General features: G+C 40.8%; 1 protein-coding gene across 3 annotated transcripts in view; it reads left to right on the top strand.

Moving 5' to 3' along the window:
* Nucleotides 1-8,825: 8,825 nt before the first annotated feature.
* SPX (spexin hormone) overlaps nt 8,826-16,162 on the top strand; it is a 288,585-nt gene continuing 281,248 nt past the window's right edge. Inside the window, exons 1-6 of one of the 3 annotated variants that reach the window (XM_051772522.1) lie at nt 8,826-8,879; nt 9,752-9,832; nt 9,960-10,017; nt 11,392-11,454; nt 12,062-12,145; nt 14,234-15,885. In XM_051772522.1, coding sequence (XP_051628482.1) covers nt 8,874-8,879; nt 9,752-9,832; nt 9,960-10,017; nt 11,392-11,454; nt 12,062-12,145; nt 14,234-14,292 — 351 coding nt within the window. In that variant the 5' untranslated portion in view covers nt 8,826-8,873 and the 3' untranslated portion in view covers nt 14,293-15,885. Of the gene's footprint in view, nt 8,880-9,751; nt 9,833-9,959; nt 10,018-11,391; nt 12,930-14,233; nt 15,886-16,162 lie in introns of those variants that run through there. The other 2 variants (XR_007900715.1, XM_051772521.1) reach the window with 2 other exon arrangements.

The following is a 16,162-nucleotide window of genomic DNA, read 5'->3' as shown; positions in this document are numbered from 1 at the left end:
TATCAATTCTCCTCTCTTGCAAAGTATCTGGAAAAGAATAGGGACAAGAGAGAAGAGTCAGGACAATCAACATAAACGTGTTCTTTGTGCCAGTTTATCCATGCAGCAGACAAACTGCGGCTTTCTTATCAAGTGGTTTGAAAATCCAGCTGTGACAGAAACCTTCTGTCACGATGTTTAGTCATCCAGAGAACCCGAAGTGGATGTGGATTTGGAAAACTTGGGAAATAGAGGCAGAAATACTTCTGAAATCTCAATGCTTATTCTTAAATACCATAATTATGGGAGCAGAGAATGAAAATCTAAACTAAAGAACTCCCTGCAATTTAGCAGCTCACTCTTTGGATTAAAGGAAGCACCAAGCAATGTTACTCAGACCAATTTATCCCAAACTGAGGGGGGGCTGTGGGGAGGCAGGAAAAGTGAGACCAATAAGATTTTCACCCTTTCTGTGAACCTACAAGAAACAAAAAAATCAAAACCCAGTGTTTCTTCTACTAATTAGCCACACCAAGAGCTATCAATGCTACCCCACAGGGAATTACCCAAAAAGCATACCCTGCAGAGCCACTTCATCCTATTTGTATTTTTATTATCTGTTCTCCCAGGCAACATTTAAAAAGGCATTTGCTATAAGTATGTGTGTGACCAAGGCATGGGAGGTGCATTTTTCAGATGACTGAAAGTTAAAACTGGGTGTTCCTGGACTTGAGCTTTTAAAGACCTCCCAAGGACAACATGAACGTTGTATCCTATGGATTACCACACACAAAATTGGAAAGATACAGGTTTATGATTTCTTGAATTAAAAATTTGATACTAGAATGAGAAGTGTTACATAGAGAAAAACATTACCATTTTCCCACAAAAAAAAGCCCAGATTAACAATCAGATTTTCACTACTTCAGACACTAGTTTTGCTGGGAATTAATTTTAGAGCAACAGTTATAATTTCATATTTGATGTCAATAGTTGTTTAATATTTATATCAATCAACACTGCAGGTAATGAACTTTGACTTCCATCTGCTCATCTTTAGATGTCCTCATCAATGTATGACCACAGTTTTTATATAAATAGGTGCATTGCTACGTTTCAAGTGAGGTTTCCATGTCTACCCTGGAGAATTACGACCACCTTCCCTGAACTGAGCATGTGGGAGCTTTCATTGGACACTGTCCCACAGCAAAATTCACTCAGAGCTTCTTATCCCCTCCAGAAAAACCCCCCATCCTGAAACACCAGCACTGAGAAAGGCCATCCACCAGTCAGTGTAACCCAACTGGCCTGGAACAGAGCTTTTAACCAAATCTTTGTCACTGGAAAGAAATTAAAGGAAAACAAGCAATACTATTGGAGCTTACCTGTGACATTGAGATGTTGTTAAATAATAATAACATCCCAAATGAAGCTAGCTGAATCTCCCAAGAATCAGATTTCAAGTGATATTTTGCACCCAGTGTTGCAGCTAAATATTTTCTCCCACCCTAACATTTTCAGCTCCTCAGCTCTGAAAGTATTGCTTCTCCATGAGATTGTACATAATGTTTAAGAACAAAAAACACAAGCAAACAGAAAAATCCCACAGAAAACAAAACACAACACTTCTTTTAAAGTAAGAATCGGGGAAGCAGTGAAGAGTTCAGTGTATGTTAACTGTCTCACGTCCCTAACCAACAGAAACCATCCTCAGAGAGTCCAAGGTAGGGTTTTACTCATAGCCAGCCTGTCAGAGCAGCACCATCACAGCCCAGCCTTCTGTTACAGGCAGAGGAACATTAAACTCCAGCTTTGTAACTAAAGCTCATGGAGAGGTGTGTGAGTGTGAGAGGGACTAATGTGGTTTTCTGCAGAAGGAGAACACCAAACCCCTTGTCCCTGCACAGTACAAATACCAACTTGCCTCCACAAGGATATAGATTTCACTGAACTGGGTCTTTTTACTCAAACTCTGCATCAAGAAATGAAACAAAGAAACCTCCCCTTCCCAAGAAGTTAGATCCCTGCTTTTCTTTAAGGTAGAAAAACTAATTCCTTTCCCCAAAACAGCAACATGATTCACTGGCACATAACACAAGAATTGCCACTTGTATAATCTTGTGAAGCAAGGAATAAAATCATATGTAAGTATTTATTAATCTAGATTACAATGGACATAAATACTCAGTGTTCTACTTAAATTGGTTTATTACAAGCTGCCTGCATGGCAGCAACTTGGTTTTATATATGCAGAGGCAAGATACCCAAAAGTATTTTTCTATTGTTGTTTCTGCAAGTAGTAACATTTATCTTCATGAATGTGCCCTTACTCACAAAAATATTTAAAAAAAACACAATAGTATGAAGCTCAGAAAAAAAAAATAGAGAAGAGATTGCTTTTAATTATGTCAGTTTTAAAAGATTTACTCCTTAAAAATAAATGCCAGGAAAGCAAAGCAGTCTCCTATATTAGAGACACGTTATTAAAGGTGCATTATCTTTAAAAAGTAGATGGATTACCTTAAAAAGAAAAACTCCAAAAAGCATTGCAGTTAGAGTTAGGTATGTTCTCTGAATATACAGGAACCTTCAAGCAGATAAATGTAACACTCCACTAAAGGATACTAGACTTTTTATCTGCAATGTTTATTTAGATGTCACTTGCAATGCCTCAGAAAAAGCAAACAAACAAACAAACAAAAAAATCACACAAAGAAAAAAAACAAAGCCCCTTATACTTACACTAGCATGTGGAAAAATAACTTCAGTTACTCTTTGAGAGAAATAACACAGCTTTTTTATCTGTTCTCTCAGCAGGAGTAGCTGTCTGAACTTCAGTATTTAAATGACCCAAGCCAATTTCCCATTGGCTGGAAAATCACCTTTAATAAGGTACAATTGTTGCCACTCAGCTCCCAGGCTGAGAGGGACAACCAGCTGCAACCAGGTGTTAATCAAGCATCAGGCTCCAGCTTTCCACCCTTTTTACTTTTTTTCTCACATCTCACCTGCAGCTGTTCAATTAATTGCTTGTAATTTCAATGCCTTGAAGTCTCGCTGCTCTCCTGCACTTATTTTTTAAAACAGAGAGGAAAATCATGGTATAGCTTCTTGCTGTGTCTCCACTGAGGTTCCTGGGATGTTTCTCATTTTTATCAGCAGTTCCTTCCTACTTTTCCCACTTACAGCAAAATTCCATGCAGGAGCAGATCTCTCCTAATTTCTATGTGACAGTTATTGAAGAGAATACAGAAATTATAAATTTCATGGCTCTTACCACTTCTGAAAGGAAGACAAGTGTTGAAGCCTCTTGAGCTTATGGTGTATTAAAGAGTCTCTGTGCTAACTCCCTGCTCTGCCCTAGGTTCTGTGAAAAAAAAATATTTAGTCATTAGGATCCTTAACCAACTCCTCTTTTTAGTATTAAATTATCAAACCCAATTTGTATTTTAACAAATGCTGTGTAAATAGCTGGAAATAGAGTGTTGTTTTGGGACTACTGCCTGTCCAGTACCTACCGACTGCACAACCCCTCAGACTTCTCCAGGCACTTGGGGAAATGACACCACTCCTAGAAAAAAAAATGTTAGAAGTGCTCTCACAAGTTCTTTGTGGTTAAAACCCAAAATGTGGAAGTGAGCCAACATTGCTGTTCCCCCCTGTTTTGTGGGAAAACTGTTAAGTAAAAGTGAAACTTGGTACTGTCATCCAGCAGCATCACCAAAGTCCGTGGAGCTGATGCGATCAGAGGGGTGTTTTTGACTAGACACTTGTTCTTCCATACAAATCACAAAATCCCAGAATGGTTTGAGTTGGAAGAGACCTTAAAGATCATCTCATTCCAACCCCCTGCCATGGGCAGGGACACCTTCCACTAGCCCAGGTTGCTCAGAGCCCCATCTAACCTGGCCTTGGACACTTCCAGGGGCAGCCACAGCTTCTCTGGGCAACCTGTGCCAGGGCCTCCCCACCCTCACAGGGAGGATTTTTTCCCCTAATATCCAATCTAAACCTACTCTCTTATCATGCAGTCTCTCAGCATAACTTGCCTTTTGTTTTTTTGTCTCTCACTGTTCACAACAAAATGTTGGCATCAGCCACAATATGTGTTTCTTGCCCAGCTCGAGGTGAGACTGTGACAAACGTGCTCAGCCAAGAGCGTGTGTAACACATGAGCAATGCTCAGCCTGTTCTCTAGCCCAACTGTGTAACTTCTTGACAAAGACAAAAATCCTCTTTGCCAGGTTCATGGGGGTGGAAGAAAAGGTCAGATGACTCCTTGGCCTTCAGTGATTCTGTCACTGCAGAAAGGTAAGTCCTGCAAGATCCATTCAGACCTGCCTGTCCGAAGAGCTGTAGAGCCCCTGCTATGTTGTATGCTCTGTTATACTTAGATAGTCAGATCTCTTTTCCAGCTTGAAAACTGGAAAAAACTCTTTCTCAGCTCATCTCTGTTTCCTGGTGTTTGCCCCAGACTTGTCCATTGCTGATAAAAAATAGCGTCGTACCATCCTATGGTTCTCTGAACTTCCAAAGTAATACCTCTTTCTGTGGTCTTTACACTGAATTCTACTCTTTCCTGACACTTTCAAACATCTCTCACCCCACATAACATATTGAACTTTTACTTTTGCCTACAATTATCCCTTGAACTTTCTTCTCTTTCATAAACATGCTTCTGCAAACAGTAGTGCCTGGGCCTGGGCACTGATCACATTGTAGTCCTCAACAAAGGCTCTGTTACCTCTCTTGTGTGAGGCATTTCCATGATCCCCAACAGACTGGCTTTTCTACAGCTTGTTCTGTACCTCAAGTAGTTTTTAGCACAGTTCTTCTCATGCAGTACAGAGAAAAGAAGGAAAGCAGCTCTAGCAACTATGTAGTAGTGCTGGAATCAAATATACACATGTTTCTGGTGCTGAATGTGCAACAGAGTAGCTGGATAAATTTTGGGCCAGCAATTAATGGCCTCTGTAATCATGCACCTGGTTTACATCCCTTCAGAGTTGCACCATGGAAATACAACTTCCCATAGAGGTTGAGGATGCTCATTGCAGGGGATGTTGGACTAGATGAACTTTAAAGGTGTCTTCCAACCCCAACTATTCTATGATTCTGTAAGTTAGGGCCTATTCTGAAAAATAATACTGACAAGCATGTTTGTGTGACATAAAATGGCCAACATAAAATGTGTGAATGTATTGTAGATGAGATTTGCTCAATCAATAGGTTTTACAAGAAGTTCTACTTGCTCAATCAATAGAACTTCCCCCTAGTCTGAGTGGGATGTGTGAGGGGCTAAAGTCCAGAGTCAGCTTTGGAAGGCGACAGAAACACAAAAAAACAGTCCCAAAGAGGATGTTAAGAGGCCATACAGTTCATCACAAAGTGCCTGGGCAGAATCATTTTACCAGTGAGTCCTAAGATGGGGTTGTCTCGTCTATTCTCTGAGTTTCTCAGTGACAACAAATCCACAGCCTTCCCAGACAGCCTGTTTGTATTTGACTGTGCTATTGGTAGAAAGCTCACCCCACTATGCAACTTAAATCCCCTTACTGCAAACTAAATGCAAAATTCTGTTTGCAATTCCCTGCCTTGCAGACTCTGCCATGATATTTCACAGCCTTTTGAGGTGCTGTGGTTTGTTTGTAGGAGCCACAACTACCCCTGTTCTAGGTGCTGCTCAGGTGCCAGACAGAAGTGAGATTTACTTCCCAGAGGGTTAACAAACTAGCAGGAAAGAACAAAGGAAATGAGAATAAACACAAAACAAAGGTCATGAGTTTCAGGAGATTTGTACCTTGACAGCATCAGAATATCGTATTTGCTGACGTACCTCCTGGCCACCCACACACAACAGCTACACCTCTTACTCAAAGGCAAGCCACGGATCACTGGTGCCCTTACCAGCAGTTAAAAATACACAGGCCCAGTGACTGCAGCCTGTATTTTTAGGGAAATATTTGGGAAAGAACACAAGTCAGTGATGCAGGTTTGACCCCAGCAGTCAAAACTCCACCACAGGGGAACTTTTTCACTCACCTCAGCACTGAACTTCAATCCCAGAAATTGGCTTTTTATCATTTGCAGTGTCAGGATATGCATTCCCTGCCCTTTAGATTGTCTTTAGGAATGAGAATAGGTTATTTTCTTTCTAATAAGGGGTCGTGCTGGCTATAACAAGCTTCACTCTACTTCTCTCACTCAGGGTATTGATTACATGCCAAAACCACTTCCTCCTCTACGTGAATCAGCTGAGAAATGGCAGCACTGACAATGAGTGTTTCGTGTACAGCTCATCATCCTGAAGTGCTGTGGTTTTTTAGTGTTTTATGATCCATAACCCAATTATAGGCCACTTCATTTTCCAGGAGTACCAGCTCACATATGCCCATGCACATCCACATTTATTTTGTGAATGCAAACACTCTCCTTTTTGAAACACCAAAGCAACTTGGAATCACTGGTCACAGTAAAAATAAATTAATGTAGAGCCCTAAGTCACAAAGGCACAGAGAATTTAAGGTAAAAAATACAAACCTTTTGAAAAAAAATATGGAAATGAAACTTGGAGTTGGGTTCATTGCACCTGATGTTGTCTGTGCAAAATGCTGTTTGAAGGCAATCAAGACACACACACACCTTCAGAGGTGCCACTGAAACATCTGATGGTACAGCACTAAAACCATTTAATTTAAGATGATGCTGTCAAGATCCCGCATTTGGTCTTGAGCTGACAGTCACCTGACCCCACCATAACCCAGTTCAGGTTTGGACTTGTCCAGTTCAGCTCCCTGATCCCTCCAGGCAGCCTCAAACAAACCCCAGTCTCTACAAGGAGGCCAGTGGGACTATGGGAATACAGCCAGGTTTGGAAGAGAGAGAGAGACAGACTCTGGCAACACCAGCTCAGGGCAGCTCAGATTTTGCAAAGTGGTCACAAATAAATAAAGCTGAAGTTGCTTTCTGCAGTGTGGTAGCAACATAAACCTTTCTCCATGCCTCCCATTCCCTTCCTCTTCTCCCCAGTTCCAACAGGAGGGGCTCAGCTGGCTGTCTTCCCAGTTTGTTTTGCATTGCCTTGTCTCATTCCAGTGGCAGGAAAAGCAGTGTTTATTTTCAGTGCCAAACCCATTCTGGTTTTTCTATCACAAGGAGAACCCTCATGAAGAGAATATGCTTCACAGTGATTGATACTGAAGGCAGGGGGGTAATTTTCACAGGCTCAGCTGAATGTTTTGATTCTGGTCCTGTGGTCTGTGCATAAAGAGAAGATCTAAAGTCACTTCAGAAGGGAGTAGTTGAGTAGTTTTACCTTTTCCAAGTCTCTGCATGTTAAATGTCTCCTGGATGCAATGCATAGTTCCCTTCTAAGGCTAAGGGTTAAACATCATCAAGAAATGTCTCTGATATGTCAGGGCAAGAGGAAAAGAGCAGGGAAAACATACTTTCCACTGAAGTAGATGCAAGTAGAATCCTCACTGCTGGCTAGGATGCATCATGGCATGGCCTTTTAAAAAGGATAGAGGTAAAACAGCATCTCCCAGCCATCACAAGAGCTGCTTGAGATCAAAACCTGAACTTCTTGCTTCTTGTGTCTATACCAAAGTGAACTGCAGCTAATGCTAATTCTGTATATTCAATGAACCAAAGAGCAGAGAACAGAGCGATATCCCCCCAAAAACCTGGACAGCAATGGCACCTCCACTAACAGTGTTCTTCAGAGGAGTCTCCAAGGACACATCACGCCAGGGAGAAGCTCAGAGCAGGCTGTGGCAGTGCCTGTGTGCACACTCCTCCCTCAGACTCCACAGACATCCAGAGCAAGTGTTTGTCACACGGATGGGCCCACCTGGATTTTTGTTACGCCACAGGCTGGCCCTGTTTGTGAGGCTGCTGCAGGAAAATTCTAAGCAGTTAATTTCTAGCTCCCTCTTTGCTTTGCTTTGCTTCCCCTTCTGCTTCCATCTCCTATTTTACAGAGAAAAAAAGGCAGGAGGACAGATGGAGCAAGCAAGGCCAGGCATCGAGCATGATAAGCTCTTTGCCCGAGGACCAAACCCACTGTCCATGACTGCAGTGAGTCCAACCATCACTCAGAAGTAGCTTATGGAAGTGGCTTCTCTGATCCCTGCTTCCTGCCTTTTTTCTGTTTACTGCTCTGCTGTTTGACCTATTCAAGCCCATGGTCTGAGCTTTTACTCCACCCAGTCCATGAGACAGAAAAGTGTTTTTGACTATTAAGAGTTCAGGGTTTGGTTCCTTTTTTTTATTATTATTCGGCTTTGCATTTTTGCTTGTGTGTAAGAAAAATAGATGCAAGAGATGGTTAGAGAATCAAACAAGAGACTGCTTCCTCAAAATGTATGCCAGGAATAACCTCAAGCTAGTGACACTGGATAAGTCATTTTTTTTCTGGATGCTGGCACGTTATGACTGGCGAGTAACTTACCAACTTTTCCAGCTCCCACAATGGATAGTAATCTGATATAAGTTAGACTATCCTGGGTAAACACTCATCATCCATATTAATATCTGCTCTGTCTGTGATTATTGATCATCCAGCAGGAAGGTGACGTGCTGCAGATGCACAGGGCTGATGTGTTCAGAGGGTATTCACCTGGTTAATGGGGTGCATCTCAAAGTGTATCTGTCTTTCAATCATTTCAGTCATGACTTCCTGCAAGACTACAGGTTTCCCTCAGGAGTCATCAGACCTTCTACTTCTCCATCTACAGGGCTGACAAGAGATCCCTTCAGACTCCTCCGCCCTGCCACGAAAGGGGAGGGCACCTGCACTCCAAAGGTTTAAAAAGGGACCTCTGAACATGTACGAGATCTTGTGACACGTTATCCCAAGAAAAGAAGACTGAAGGTTTGCTGCTGAGATAAGTATGAAGGTAAGTGAGATTTTTTTTAGTGTGTAGGAAACATTTAGCTTGCAATTTATGGTTTTTTTTTCATGTGAATGCAATATTTAGGAACTGCAGAGGGACTTAATGATTTTACCTTAAAAATAACCTGAGGCAAACATATAAATAGATCTATTTAGTGTTCTTGAAACAACTGCACTAAGAAAAGAACATAACCAGGATGAAATAAACCACAGTGAATGAAATCATGGTGTTAGATGCTCTCTATTGCCCATCACTGTACTCAACACATGAATAACAACATGGTCTGTGAGCACAAGCAGAGATACAACTTATTCACAGAGGATTCACGCTTGGTGCTTTCATTTGCATGCGCTGCACCAGTGGACAGGCTCCAAGAATCAAAAAAAACCCTGTCTCATGACATGTGTGTAATCATGGTTGATGTTAATAGGATGATAAGTTTGAAAACTCCTTTTTGAACTTGAGAAGTCGCGATTTGGTGTCCTTGTTGGTTGGTTTGTTTGTTTGGAATGACACATTTGCTTGTTGTCTAAGGTTTGGTAAAATCAAGGTAGACTTTGCACCATCTTTCCCCTCAGTTTGTACATTATTCTCATTTTTGGAGGATCTGACGTCTTTGCAAATAGGAGTACAAAAGATACTTGCCTTGATGGCAGTTCTCACCTTTACAGTGAGTTTGACTGAAGAGAATAAAGCATGTTTAACATCCATCCTCTGATCAGAGCAGTGTGCATTGAAACACCCACTGAGCAAGAGGGGGTTTGGCAGCAAGGCAGCAACAAAGGGAAACACCCTCACATTTAGATGTGAAGTTGAGAGGATCTACAGGTCTGAAAGTCCTTTCCTGTGCCTCGTTGGCTCTTTGTTGTGCACAGGGGCTGCATAAACTGACAGCATCAGGGCTGGCACTGTTCCTGGCAGCATCCTTTGTTGTGTTCTCCTGGAGTGCCCCTCAGGTGAGCTGCTCAGGCTGGACCTGCCTCATCCATGGAGCTCAGAGGTTGGTGCCACTAAGTATTTGTACTAATTAGCAAAGCCATGCAATGTTGACATGTCTCTTTTCTCTTTTTGTTTTGTGTGAAGGCTCATTTCCAAAGGAGAAACTGGACTCCTCAGGCCATGCTCTATTTGAAGGGTGCACGTAAGTCCCGAGCTCTCTCTGTTCTGAGGAGATGTTGGCTCCACACAAGCAGTAAAGCCTGAGGATGCTGTGGAGGTAGAAGCTCTGAGGACTGCAGGGATGTGCTAATTAGTTAGTTCTTCTTGTCTCTGATACAGTGGCATTATTATTATTATTATTTTATAAAGAAATCAAACTGAGGAAAGCAAGTGTTGGAAGGAGGAAAGAGAAGAAAGTGCTGAAAACATGCAGAGTTTGAAACTTCATTGTAAAACCTGTTAGAAAAGCAGTTTACTCACCTGAAATAATTTTAAAGGGGGCTTAAAACATACTGGATATAATTATTATTTCTTTATTCCTGTGCAGGCTTTATTAAAACAGTTTCTCAAGCAGTAGGAGAACACACATTCTTATTTCAAGCATCTTTGCATCAGAGTTGGTATTAAGACCACAAGCAACCTCTTCTAAGAGGAACTTAGATCAATATTGTGATGTTAAGGTGGTGTAAATGACATGTTGAGTTTCTGCTGTTAGTCCAAAGTACAATTAAATATAAAAATAAAATTCAGAGCCAAAAGTTTTTTCCTTCGATTCAAACACACAAAATTCTATGGAAATATTAATATTTTTAATAAATTACACTCTGAATTGTTGTTCCAAAATTAAAATCTATTAGGTAGGGTAGGTATTAAGAGAGCAAGAAAAATAGCTTCCTTGAAATTAGAAAAAAAATGAAGGTCATAATCCTGAGAGAAATGCAAAAGGGAGACAAAACAAATAATGACAACACAAAATAAATATAGGCTCCAAACATAAACATAACTGAAAGAAGTTCTTGTGACATTAATTTCTATTCATAAAAGAAAGAATTTGTCACTTTTTTGTTTGTTTTTATTTTTTAATTATTTCAACTGAATTGTATTACTTCTATGCCAAGCTTTGCATTATTCTGATTGCTGCATAGGAAGAAATGTGACTTTGTTTTGTTAGTTTGGGGTGGTTTTTTACACTTTTTAAAATAGAAATATCACTTTAAAAGGCAATACTTTATAGTCCAGCAAAGAGATTGAAGGCTCTTGACCATAGAGCAGGAAAGAGGGAGGAAAATAAAGTAAATTCCTCCCTACGTGCAGTTCCTACAGTAGGTTAATGCAAGAAAGAAAAGTGCTGAAACACCAGTTCTATGGAATAAAGGATGTCTCTGAGTGTTCTGGTCCAGGATGGGCTAATCCTGATTTGGAAAGACCCTGAGATGGACTTACAACCTCCCACTTTATGCTTGTAGAAGCAGTGCTGTAATTCTGTATTTTGAAACGAGCGCTTTGGGGACTGTAAAGCAGGAATTCCAACACGCTGGGGAGGTTGTTTTTAACCCTTCTCCCACTGCTTTTGTAGAGGGACGTCGGTTCATCCCAGAGGAGAGCCAGAGGAAGGATCTGTATGACAGGATGCAGCTTGGTAAGTGCAGTGCACAGGGGCAGGTAATGCACCGACCCTTCCACAGGTTATGGGGGAAATCTGTGGGATTTGTTTTCCTGAAATCGTATACAAGGAAGCAATTAAACCCCCTTTTGTTAGTTCCTTCTCTCCAAAAAGCCCAAGACAAAGTGGCTTTCCATTCTCGTGCACCTGTGTGACTTTATTTACATAATTTCCAGACTGACCTGGCTGCTAAGTGAGATTCTCATCAGTACTTTTGACTTGCTTTTTCCACTGGGAAAAAAATCAAGTCAAGTTATTAATTGTGCTGAACTGAAAAAATTACAAAATTAGACAACATTAACCTGTGCTAGCCAATGTTTTTGGAGGAAACAGATTTTTGTACCAAGTAAGGAACATACAAAAAAAGAAAAGAGACTTTGAAATAACCTCCCTCCTAAAAAGATTGCTAATATCTTCCGTGTTATCTATCAGGCTCAGCAGAGAATGTTACAGAGTGAAGGAGATAACAGTATTTTCTTGTCCTTGTGTCTCTAGTTACATAAACAATAATAAAACAAAGAACAAAGCAAAGAAATGCCCTCAGATGCTAACAAACCATGCATCTGTGATTTTATCATTCTAGAAACACGAAGCCAAAACACAAATCCTTTATCTCTTTCTGAAGCTGCTGCACTGTTCCTTAGTTCCTTGCAGAAAGCAAAAGAAGGTAAATGTATGTTTTGTCTTACTCTGATCTTTTTAAAAAGGAGTTTTTCAGCATTTCATTTACTAACAACTTAGTAAATTGATCTAGTTTGGATTGAGATGGTGTTCTACAGAGCACATTGTGTTACATTTGCACAGATTAGAACAAGAGTCACATAAATGACAACAGGTATATTTTTGTATATTCTGCTTTTAATTTACTTTTCAGATTTTTTTGCTGGTTTAAATGGCTAATTTGGATAATTTGGGAATGGCTAATTTGAATTGAATTTTCCAAGCCAAATCTTTACTGGGACTCCTTTTTCTTCAGAATGTTGTTTGCTTTTAAAATTTTCATTCCTCCGCTGGATCTTGTGTCCTGGTGTAAAGGCTTTAAAGAATCTGTAAAAGCCCCAGCAGAGGAAATGTGGGATTCACATTTGGCTCCTGAAAACCCAGCTGCTGGCACAGCTGACAAGAGGTCCCAGTGACACTCAGAGCTCTGGAACATCCTGAAAAATCCCGTAATTCACGTGTTCCCAGCCTCCCAGAGATATTGTCTAACCCTCCAGACCCTGAGGCCTCACCACCAGCCACGTGCTTCCACTTCTCACTTAACCTCAGAACACACATCCTCCCTCCACAACACCCTCAGCAACACCCAGCTGCTGAGTCAGGCTTAAATAACCTGTCTTCCCTCACCTCCTTCATACATATTGTACTGCCTTGGATGAGCACCCCTATCCTGTGTTCCCCAGCTCCCTCACCCCGTATAAACCACCTTTCCTCTCTAGAGCAGCTTTCCTGTAAGGCCATTATCCCCTCGTTGTCTGATGAACAGATACAGCTCACCAGGCTGAGACCCTAAATCCATGTCCTCTCTCTTTATGCCTTTCACCTCTTCACCTCTGCAGGGACACAGACTCTTTTTTTGGGAGGACAGAGAGGAGGATACACCCTAGAGACTGTGGAGAGTCTGTGCTGTGCTCTGGCCCCGGGTGCTGGGCAGGTTGTAGTAGCACATACAAGCCCAGGAGTTTGTCCAAATTATGCTCTTCCCCTCTTTGGTTCAGGACAGGGAGGAACACAAGGTGGCTAAAAACCACCAGGCTGTGAGTTCCTTATTCTGACTATCAGTCGCTGACATGCTAACAGGGGGAAAAAAGGGCTTTACTTGAATTAGGAAATGTGAAGTAAACCCCTAGTAAATTATGAGGTGATTGTGTACCTTTGACACCTTTCCTGAAATGCCAAGAGGGTGTGAGAAACACCTCCTAGAATTTACCTGCTGTATGGACAGATGTGGTGGAACCACTCCTGTCTTTGCCACATCCTAAAATCTCCCACTGTACCTCATATGGTGCTGAGGGTCCATGTTCAGCTCTTTTTCCCTGTCCTGGCCTAACTACACTAACAAAAAAAAAAAATTCAGTGGCATTTTGCAAAGAGATAGAGGCAAACTTAAAAATTAGCATTGTGCTTTGGACAAAATATATGAGCAGTTCTAAAGATAAAACAGTCATTTGTATGCTAGCAAAAAGAGAAAATCCTCTGCAGGTGGACTTTAATAAATTTTAGTGGTATTTTCCTGAATGCTGCTGTTCCCAAGAGAGGGTAGACAGCAACAACCTCCTGAGGAAAAAGGTGACACATCTGAGAGAGCTCAGCAGAACTGGCAGCCTGTTTGAAAAAAATACTATGTGGAGTAACATGGCCATCACTGAGCAGGGAATAATAAGACATTCAAACCTGGACAAGCCATACACTTTCAGAGGGTAATTTTCAGTTGATTTTAGAATCCTCTTGACTGAGGGCAATGTGCAAATAAAGAACAAATACATTATTTTCTTCTGCATGAAAAATTTTTGCCTTATACTAAGATACCCCTCTGGACAGGGTTTGTATGTTTGCTCTTCAGCAAACAGAAAAATTTCTACATTTAAAATGAGAGAAGACATTATCATTTCTAGAGATGCCTGCCCCTCTTAGCTAAGAAGTCACATTACACTAGATCTGTGCCTGAGGCACATCTATCTCCTGAAAACTTTGCCTGACTGAACTTCCCTTTATCCACAATTTATGTTTCCCCCATTGTGTTTTGTCTTTACAGTTGAAGAAGAAAACAGTGATCATCCTGGCTACTTGACAGACAATCTATCAAACTGGTGAAATATTTCAAATTTCTTTACATTTGTATTGCATCGACCCTGAAAGCATAACTTGTGTAAGCAGTGTGTTTCATCCATTCTCACTTAAGTTCACAAAGGGTGACATATATTTGCATTGCAAAATTCTGAATGCAAAGGGATTAAAAGGTACAAGTTGAGATAAGGGAAAGCATTTGTAAAGTTCCTGCTTTCCTTAGATCTTTTTCTATGTCGCACTCAAAATTTAAAATACACGAAAATACATGGAGAGATGGTTAAAACTGTCTTTTTGGACAACTACTTCACTAAAAACAGTTTTTCAGTTGTTATTAGGAAATCTTTTGTCACCTTCCACCCAGCTGTATATTGAAGCTTTGTTAACTTTCATAACGACAGATTCTTTTACCACTTCACTGCTGGCCCTGTAAGCTGCTAGTGGTCAATAAATTCAGTGAGACATTAAAAAAAATCCAGCTATTTTTGCTGCAGGTATCAGTCACCACAGGGAATAGGCAGCAGCACCTACTGCCCCAGTTACACACATGCAGAAATGTGAATAATTCTACTGAGCAAGTCCAGCCACATGAAGACACTATGGGGACTTACATTATCAGGGCCTCATTAATGACTGCACAGTTATTGTGCTTTTTTGTTCTTGCTTTTTGAGTTGCAGAACTGGAATTGTACATAACTGTTAATTATCATTCCATGCTGATAAGGATGTATCTCACATTATTCATGTCGTTTTGTGCTCTTACTGGAAAGCCCTCTGTAGTTCTCATGGTAATTAAAAAGTAGCCATATGATTTTTGTGTCCAAGCAACTATGTTTTATTTGTTCAACCTTTAACCCCAGTCATGCTCTTCATCTTTGAACACTGCTTTCCTCCAGTCTTTCTCAGGACACTGATAATTAACCTGGTTAACTCACACTAACTATAATTCTGCTTCTCCTCAACACAAAGAAATGCAGCTGAAGGAACAGAGGAATTCATTTCTATCATGGGGTTAGAGGCACTTTCAGTAATTCTTTATAATCTGTATCATTTTATGGGGAAACATAACTGGAGGAATCAAAATGCCCAAGTTTGTTCATTTTTAAGCACTAATATATCTCTCAATAGCAGTGTATGTTGTGTGACAGAATACATTCATGATGAACTTCACCTGAAGATCAATTGTATCCACCAAAATCCTTTCATCGATGTAACTGCCCTTTGTTTCAAGGATAGTTGCACCATCTCAGATGCATCTAAGTTATTTTTCAGCATATTTTACAGTCTCATCAGACAGTGCTCAGACAAAAAGTATTATAGAATCACAAAACAGAATCACAGAATGGCCTGGGATGGAAGAGACCTTGAAGATCATCTAGTTCCAAATGCCCAGCTGTGGGCAGGGGCACCTTCCACTAGAGAGGTGAAAAGTGAAGGCTTATCCATCCTTTGCTTTTTTTAGTATCTCGAAACTCATATGCCTCTAAATGCCCCAGAAATACAGAAACTGTACTCATCACATTCCCAGCTGACTGATTTTTGTGTGTGCTCCTGATCTAAGCTCTGTAGCTTAAACAATTCTTTACAACTATCAAGAATCAGAATAAACATTCTGCCTTGTTGGTGAGCTGTTTGTGAAACCCCCAGTACTCTCCTTCTGGAAGAAATCACTTATGTAAGAGAGAGCTGCTACCAAGCTTGTCAGATGTCAGTAACTGCTAGAAATGTGTGGCATTTAATTCAGGCAATCTGTCACCATGACTGAATGAAAAGTCACTCCCTCCAACACTCTAAACTCAAGAGGCAGAGATGTTCTGCTGTGGATAAATTGCCTTGCTACTAATGGCTTAGTCCTGGCATTCAAGGCAGGACTAACATAAGCATCAGGCTTGAGGCT

This window comes from Manacus candei, unplaced genomic scaffold (genome assembly GCF_025592945.1).
Source record: "Manacus candei isolate 608988 ecotype Guabito, Panama unplaced genomic scaffold, ASM2559294v1 h1tg000153l, whole genome shotgun sequence".
Lineage (NCBI taxonomy): Eukaryota > Metazoa > Chordata > Aves > Passeriformes > Pipridae > Manacus > Manacus candei.
This window is presented reverse-complemented; position numbering and strand designations above follow the sequence as displayed.